The 9,104-nt window shown below is 43.8% G+C and overlaps 1 protein-coding gene across 2 annotated transcripts in view; it reads left to right on the top strand.

The window, feature by feature from the left end:
- Nucleotides 1–1,968: 1,968 nt before the first annotated feature.
- Nucleotides 1,969–9,104, top strand: part of LOC138267775 (fatty acyl-CoA hydrolase precursor, medium chain-like) — a 195,049-nt gene continuing 187,913 nt past the window's right edge. Inside the window, exons 1-2 of one of the 2 annotated variants that reach the window (XM_069216972.1) lie at nucleotides 1,969–2,078; nucleotides 7,496–7,648. In XM_069216972.1, the coding sequence (XP_069073073.1) occupies nucleotides 7,570–7,648 (79 nt within the window). In that variant the 5' untranslated portion in view covers nucleotides 1,969–2,078; nucleotides 7,496–7,569. Of the gene's footprint in view, nucleotides 2,079–7,495; nucleotides 7,649–9,104 lie in introns of those variants that run through there. The other variant, XM_069216973.1, reaches the window with a different exon arrangement.

Here is a 9,104-nt window from a genome sequence, read left to right as displayed (position 1 = left end):
CAGACACTCACCAGGGGGTTACAGACTGCATTGTGTGAGGGCAGGCACATCCCTTTCAGGTGTGAGTGGCCATTCCTCCCCTCCCTCCTGGCACACATGGCTCATCAGGAAAGGCAGACTACTCCCCAGCTCCCTTTGTGTCACTGTCTAGTGAGGGGTGCAACCAGCCCAACGGTCAAACTGACCAAGACAGGGAATCCACAAACATGCAGAGTCACAGAAATGGTTTAAGCAAGAAAATGCCCACTTTCTAAAAGTGGCATTTTCAAACACACAATCTCAAAATCAACTTTACTGAAAGATATATTTTTAAATTGTGAGCTCAGAGACCCCAAACTCCATATGTTTATCTGCTCCCAAAGGAAATCTATACTTTAATCATATTTAAAGGTACCCCCCCATGTTAACCTATAAGAGGGACAGGGCTTGCAACTGTGAAAAACGAATGTAGCAGTATTTCACTGTTAGGACATACAAAACGCATTACTATATGTCCTACCTTTACCATACACTGCACCCTGCCCTTGGGTCTACCTAGGGCCTACCTTAGGGGTGTCTTACATGTAAGAAAATGGACGTTTTAGGCCTGACAAGTGGGTACACTTGCCAAGTCGAATTTACAGTTAAAAACTGCACACACAGACACTGCAGTGGCAGGTCTGAGACATGGTTACAGGGCTACTCATGTGGGTGTCTCAACCGGTGCTGCAGGCCCACTAGTAGCATTTGATCTACAGGCCCTGGGAACCTCTAGTGCACTATACTAGGGACTTACCTAGTAAATCAAATATGCCAATCATGGATAAACCAATCAACCATACAATTTACCCAGAGAGCATATGCACTTTAGCACTGGTTAGCAGTGGTAAAGTGCTCAGAGTTCAAAAACCAACAGCAACGGGTCAGAACAAATAGGAGGCAGGAGGCGAAAAGATTGGAGATGACCCTGCATAAGCAAAAAAGTCCAACAGTACTTTTTCTGAAAAGCCACTGTATTTGCCAATTTACACAGGACAGAGAACTAATTAGATATCTTACAATGGTACTGAATTGTGTGTGCTGTAGGTCAAGTCATGTAAGGTGCTGAGTTTATGATGTGTTTTATTGTGTGTATGTTTTATGGATTTGAAATCCGAAATAAACAGTTTTGATGATGATGATGAACTTGTGACAGGGTGAAGAAGAACGCTAACATGGCCTATTCATCCATAAGTTTACCCCCAAGACTCTGTTTCGACTTCTTCCCGTTATTTATTTCACATACATGCAATTTACGGTCAGGTATAGTCTAAGTAATGTTCCGTCTGGGATCAGATAGAGAGGCTACACTTTGCAACATTGTTTTACTGCTAGTAGGAAGTCAAGAAATATTTGATTGGATAGGATATATTTGATATTTCCCCTCTGAGGCTTGGTTAGTGTAAAGTCGTGATATAAACTTCCAAAAGAAACAATTGGGGGGACGAATAACTCCATTTGGAGAGTATGTCTTAGGGACAGCTTAAATTACAAGAAAAAGTTATTCTCAAAGGCGGTTAGTTTATTGTGCTTAAACACGTACACGGAGGATTGTCAGGTGTGGGTAGACCTGTTCCACTGAGTAGCTATACTCGCTAAAGGATCAGTAGGTCCAGGGGTTTAAAAGGCTAGTAGGGTTGTCTTCAGCACTATTAGAATGAGTGAGTGGGTAGGCGTACAGTTGGCTAGCTACCCCTGGGTGGGTTCCTGTGTACAGGCAGCCTTGGCACATGAATGGTAGGTGCAAATCAGGAAATGACAAGTGAGTGGAAAGTAAACTGATGGCTTGATGTATTTGTGGGTGGGGAGGTAACATAGAGAATATATTGACATTGTTGCATATGGAGTTACACCAGCATGACCTTGGAATAGGGGAGCTATTTCTGACTCAACAATAAAGCAGTCTTTTATCAACAGTAGAAAGCGTGACTGTGACTGTGACTCCTTGACGTATCCCCCAAGGAGGCAGTGCCAGACTTTGAACCGAGCAGTCAACATAAAAGCGCGAGCTCGAGTTCCACCTTTCAGGCAGAGAAAGAGTAAGGAAAACAGCAACGGGGGTATGTATGGCGCTAATGATAATCTGTATTTTCAAAGATGTACATTTCAGTCAGCATAACTAAAAATGCTACCCTCGTGAACTACTTTAACAAAATGCCACGCCGTGTCTCACAGTTTCACAAATGGAACGGTCTGTTAGAGAATAGGAACATTCGAGAAATAATCATATTGCTTGATACATGGAGAAACAGGTTTGACGTTCCCGAAGTGCAGAGATAAACTGAGCCTTGATCAATGTTCCCTCTGAAATGTGCGACTGGACAGCTTTAAATATTGTGCAAAGCTTCTTTTGTTTCTACAGTTACCCGTGAAATGTTACGCCTGGCAGTTACGTCGTGATCATGGTTTTGCTCACATGGGGCCCGATTCAAAAGCCCTTTGATTTAGACATGCACATGAAAAGTCCGATTCGCGACGCCATTTGAACGTGTATTCTTTAAAATGTAAAGACGGGGTGTAGCTATTAATACTGCAGAAGTTGCGGTGGCACCACGGGGGAAGATATCCTTTGCACCCCAGTATAGTTGAATGGTTGGCAAGAGGAAGGGACCGTTTCTCAGCATGTATTAGAGCCAGTGGCTGTTTCTTTTAAAGGGCGTGGGGGCTACGCCCCCTATATTTCTTGCCTCTCTCAGTTTTTTAAATTATTCATAAATGCTAGCTGCAGTAAGTGTTGATTGCTCAGCATAGCTTCTGACCCTCTCTCTGCGCGAGGGTCAGGCAGTCACAGCACTGACAGGCACATGCACTTACTGCGCACGTGCAATGTCACAGGTTTTTCAGGGCTTGCTTGATTTAAGCCCTTGATTCTGTGACCTGAAGGAGCGTAGGGCCACTCCTCCCCACTGACGAACACCACCCTCTCTGACTGATTGTACTTGGGCGCTTCAGACTGCAGCCGGCGCTTCCCAAGACAGTGTGTCAATCAGCGAGGGTTCCACCTTTTCTAACTCGTCCCAGCATGGGAAGATCAACAAACCTGACTGATCCCACCCCACTCTGTGACGAGTTGGGAATGGGATTACAGGACTGGAGGTGGTGCACGTGAGAGGCGTATTCAGAGACACCAGGTCACATGCAGTAAAGAGTCACAGTACGCACCTTTCAGTTCTATAGAAACATGCACCCTGTGGATGCTGTCATATTGGGTTATTTCATAAAGTACTGTCTGTGAGATTGCCTGACTAATGTCAGCATAGAGCAGTCACCCTGATGCTGAGGCGTGTGTGGCTCTCTATCACGTTACATCTCCTTTCTGCAGACCATCCCCATGAAGTGTCGCTGTTCACACCTCACAAGACATCGCGCAGGACTGTCAAGAGAGGTGCTAAAGATAAGGTGAATACTTTCGGCCCTTAGGGAGGGTTGTTTGGCAATGTCCAATTACTCTTGTTTAGCAGCTCCCGGTGGCTCTCTCGGGGCCGGTGCAACTTCTGTGTGTCTTTTTCTAGGTAAGGAAATGGTTATAATTTTTTTTGTTTTAATTCCTTCTCTTCACGACCTCTCTTCTGCCTTGCCACTCCAAGTGATCCAATTGGAAGTGGGCAAGTCTAAAAATCAACAGGGAAAGCAGAGGTACTTCTTTGGCGCTTACAGTCAGCGCACAAGCTGAGCTTTGGCAATATTTGGCATGTATATCATGCAATAAACATGCCAACTAACAATAAACTCTAGTCTAGCAACATGCTTAATGCGCTGCTCGGTGGTCAATGTTTTAATGAGGCTGATAAGATGCCTTCAAAATTCAAAATGTGTATTTCTTTAAAACTGAAAGCTTTTCACCCTAGTATATCAGATTATAGCTCTATTGAAATGTTTTATTTATAGTGAGAAATTTTAGATGTGAAGGGAGAAATATTCCACCCTGGCCCAGGTGATCAAGCTGTTAGCGAACTAGGAGTGCACATCGTCAACACAAGTATTTCAAAGTGCTCTACTATGTGATATCGAACACGGGCTCGGTGAAAGAATGTGTTTGCTTAGGATCACACACTTTGATCTAGCAGGGTAACCAGGAATGATCCCAGATATTCCAGTTTCATTCTGTGCAGTACACCCACTAGAGTGCATCTCTCTCTGACATTTAAGATGAATGCTTTTCCTCATCTTTTAAAGGATGTGATTGGAGTGTGGGGTGACAAGCAGACATTTTATTGTTGGCAATGTTAAATAGCAGCACAGACCTTCCTCAAGGCCATAAGAGTGCTTCGTAACAGATGCAGACTATGTTGCATGATGTTTTTCTGGCACAGAGACTTGTCATGATTCACATAATGCTTTAATGCTAAAGTGAGGCCAGGATTTGAACCTGGGTTCCCATGTTATATGGTCAACAACTGTAGCCATTAGGTTCAGTCACCTCCCATGAGAGCTCATCTGGTTTTAGGTTGGAAGTTCTAAAATGACTTCTAACTGAGCCAAAACCAGCCCCCTGGTTCGCACCTGGCTCCAGCTTTCAGTTGCTCACCCTTCTCCAACTCCAGTCGCTTCCTTTCAGACAATCTCATACATTCTTATGGATCCTGCTGTTATGTGCCTCAATGCATAAAAAGCTTTTTTTAAACTTCCATTGTGCTGAACAATTAGACTGGGACTGTCATCTGGAGGATGATGTGTTGTGAGTTTGTTACTAATGAGAGAGATGGATCAGGGGTGTTGAGCCCAGTGTTTATTTTCTCTGGAAAGAATACTTATGCATTCTGTTTCATATCACACTTTACACTTCATGTGATATGGTGTATATATGTCCCTGTATACTCCAAGTATTTAATTTAATCAGATTTGTTTCTCTGGCTTTGACTTGCATCCATCACACAAGTCGTTTATGCTGCATACTGAAAGGTACAATGGAGAGCGCTATAGTTAGAGCTGAAAGGCATGGGAATGTCTCACAATGCCGGTCGCTATCATAGAGGGGTTCAGACTAATTGCACTTCCAGTGCTTGCACACTGTATTGGAGCAACAGAAAGGCAGTCCTTTTTCCCTCAGTGGTATGGGTGAGGAGAGCGTGTCGACAAGTGTTAATGTGAAAGACGCGCAGTCCCAGTCCAACTGCTCACCCTCCCAGGGAACTTTTATTTATAGACGCAACATGCTTAATGCACGGTTTTGTAGTAAATGTTTTGATGAGACTGTTATAATTGTGCGAACATTTCAATCAACCATATAATCCAGGGTCACACTTATTTTCAAAATAGTAAATTAAGAAAAGTTATTTAAAAAGCAGCCTAGGACGTTCCAGAGCACACTCACTCAGATTTCAAACAAATTAGAGCCTGAACACAAGGGCTGAATAGAAAATTATGGCCCTCATTCTGACCTTGGCGGGCGGCGGAGGCCGCCCGCCAAAGTCCCACCGTCAGGTTACCGTTCCGCGGTCGAAAGACCGCGGCGGTAATTCTGACTTTCCCGCTGGGCTGGCGGGCGGTCGCCTTCAGACCGCCAGCCAGCCCAGCGGGAAAGAGGCTTCCACGATGAAGCCGGCTCGGAATCGAGCCGGCGGAGTGGAAGCTGTGCGACGGGTGCAGTTGCACCCGTCGCGTATTTCACTGTCTGCGCAGCAGACAGTGAAATACATGTAGGGGCCCTCTTACGGGGGCCCCTGCAATGCCCATGCCAGTGGCATGGGCACTGCAGGGGCCCCCAGGGGCCCCGCGACCCCCCCTACCGCCATCCGGATCTCGGCGGTCCGACCGCCGGGATCTGGATGGCGGTAGGGGGGGTCGGAATCCCCGCGGCGGTGCAGCAAGCTGCGCCGCCGCGGAGGATTCAATGGGGCCGTGGTACACTGGCGGGACCCCGCCAGTGGTGCCGGTCCGACCGCGGCTTTACCGCCGCGGTCGGAATCCCCATTGGAGCACCGCCGGCCTGTCGGCGGTGCTCCCGCGGTCCTCCGCCCTGGCGGTCAAAGACCGCCAGGGTCAGAATGACCCCCTATGTGTTGCTTAGTGTGCTGCATCCATCTGCCTGTCACATGTTTATATACTAGTGAGGCTACCTTATGCCTCGATTAGGAGTGCTAATTAACGCACTTGAAAACTGATACGCCTGGGTAGAGAATTTAAAGTATGTGATAAACTTCACTTATTGCTAGTTTGATCCATCTAAGATTGGGTGCAGCTTGCAGGGTTGGTCTTACCAACCACCTTTAAAATTCACCAGCCACCACTGATTAGAGCCCAGGACAATCTTATAATACACTGTGCAAATGGCCTTATTTATGAGTACACATTCAGCTCTTGTAGTCTCAAAATGTGAATTTGAAATCGCCGTTAATTTTTTCTTAGGTAATATTAACCGAGTATTTTTTAATGATGCATTGTGTGATGCCCAGAAAGCTCTGCTCACTCACAAGCAGGTGAGTTTGTGGGTATTCACAAATATTTGTCTTAGGCCAATTCACGCTTGGAAAAGGTGTGATGCTGTCCTGGTTGGAGCAAAAGCATGTGCTTTGGGATGGGAATGGAGAGCCCTAAAATCGATACCGGAAGTGTTTTTTCTATAGAGGAAGAAAAATGTCCTGCGGTGAAAAAAAGTAAAAAGTGGAATTGCACTCATAAGTCATTTTCGAATGCATAAGTGTCCACTATGTGAAATTACATATGCGGAAATGCCAGAACATTATTGTGAAACTGAAATCTCAACTGCTGCTGCTTCCAGTTGTATTTCTGGGGGAATGTGAGTTCTCACTATCTCGTAAAAATATATGAAAACCTACAAATGTTGATTTATGAAGTAATGAGTCAAGCAGGCCCCTAAAATATGAGTTTAACTTCATAAATCAATTGACTTCCGAATAACATGAATAGGGTGTAATATTATGGGGGAGGAAATATGTTCCTCTAGGAGAGGAGTTGCTGTTCTAAGCCTTGAATTGTTCAAGATGTGTCTTCAAACTAACAAACTTGTAAGCTAGTCGGTATACAAAAACCTTTTTTCAGACCCATGAAAAGATTGTAAACGTATGCACGTCAAGTACAGTAGTAAGTTATTTTCTAACATTGTATGAACACCAAAATACATTTAGGGGACGAAGATCTGAGCTCGCCACACAAGAAATATATTCCCCGTGGAGAAAGAAATAGACAACGTACATGTACAAATGAAAAAATACCTTAGCATTAGTATAAACGGGAACCCCCAAAAGCTTTAGAGGCTAGTCCTGAGTTCCCTTGAATATTGTGGTTTTCCATAAGTATTGGAAAAAGTCTGAAAATGTGTAAATCGTCATTCAAACACAGGTGTAAACCCATGAGCGTTGAGCAATACATTGCTAAGCGAACTGACCCCTGGAGGATAGCTCATAGGCGGTAAATTAGGTACATTGAAACTAACTGCACTTCACAGAAATGATGGATTAGAACGGTTGTTTTTACGTAACTGTATTTCATTTCTCTCTGCATCATTTTTCCACAGCGGTGAAGCAAGCATTTGTCTACTCCTAGCACTGATATGGCAATATCGTTGTTAACATAACATTTTCCGGGAAAATGTGGTCTTGCTGGGGAACTTCTTTCCTGCTTTTCTCTCTGGTTGTCAATGTTTGGCGAATAGCACATGCATCTAAAGGTAAGATAATATTGTCCAAACTGTTATGTTTGCTATTTTCCAATATTTCCATTTCCAAGCAGTGTTAAGGTGTGGGCTAAGTAAAAGTTACAAAGGGTTTTGACGGTCAGACCATGGGCTGTATCAATGAACAATGTGTAGCTCTTCAAAAACTGGTGTAAACACCTCCGTTGTGAAGCTGTACCAGCTTTATAAAATGTGAAATTACTGTCAAAAGTTTTAATATTCGTGAATTACAAAAGAAGGCAAGTTAATCTATGGATGCCTGTGCATACAAATGACAGAAACGTGAGCAAACGGGATGAACAAATACATTTTTGCTCATTTTGACACCTTTTACACAGCCCCAAGAGTTATCCTTACAGAAACGCATTCACACTTCCCATTCTATGCTTCAATCCACAGGGCCCATGCCTGTTGCTTTAATTTTCTGTCTACCTGCCTGGTCCTGTGACCATTATCCAGAAAATAGAGGCAGAGTGGAAGCTAGATTCACAAAAAATCACGGTGCAACCACTGATTTGACACTACTAATAATCACCCATTTGCAATGATTGAACAGGAAAACTGCACAGCCTTTAGTGTCTGTAATATTGCAGTTCACTTTGTATAGACAATTATGACAACTATTGCTTTACTGTAACTATCTGTATAGGACCCTTTCAGAGCCTGTTATGTTAGCGAATGGATAGAGTTGAAGTGCTGCCGCACTCCCATATGTTTAGTGAATCACACTGGTTTTTAAGAAGCCTTAAAAAGAAAAAGATGAGTGCACCCTATATACTACTCAAATTCTATACTAATGTACTATTGTCCAAACTGCGAAAACCAATGATTCACTGAAAGCTGCCTTTGGAACAGAATGCCAATCGACTGACCACTGGTCCACCCGTGGACAATTGTTGCACAATGGATAATGGATGCATCTCACCTCCTGTGAATGTCCCAGGATCCTTTTTTTTACAGAGTGATGTAAAAGTCAGCAGAGTTTACCTCCACTCCATGTTGTGCAATATCCCAAAATGCTAGACCAAGCAAAATGTTCAGTTCCAAAAGAAGAATTAGAAACTACATTTACCTCTGCCAGCCATCCATAATTTTAATCCTTTGGATCTAAATATCCCTGCTTTCAATACATTATTTGTTGTAACCCATTACTATAGTTGATAAGTTAAAAAAGAGTGACATAACTAAAACGTTTTTTTTAACTGAACTAACCTCAAGATGTGCCATGCCAGTTGCAAAGTGATCAGCAATGCCCCTCACAAGGTGAATAGTGGTGGCTGTTCTCCACGCTCAGCACTGAAAAGTGCATGTATTAAGCAATAATTTCCAACGGTTACAGTAGTAACTTTGTCACTACTTGTCCCTTTCACCCCTTTAAGTGCTGTTGTGCGGGCCCACAGTTCGGATGAAGGCCAAAAATAAAAATGATTGACTTGGTCTATGGTGGTAA

Source organism: Pleurodeles waltl, chromosome 12 (genome assembly GCF_031143425.1).
Source record: "Pleurodeles waltl isolate 20211129_DDA chromosome 12, aPleWal1.hap1.20221129, whole genome shotgun sequence".
NCBI lineage: Eukaryota > Metazoa > Chordata > Amphibia > Caudata > Salamandridae > Pleurodeles > Pleurodeles waltl.
This window is presented reverse-complemented; position numbering and strand designations above follow the sequence as displayed.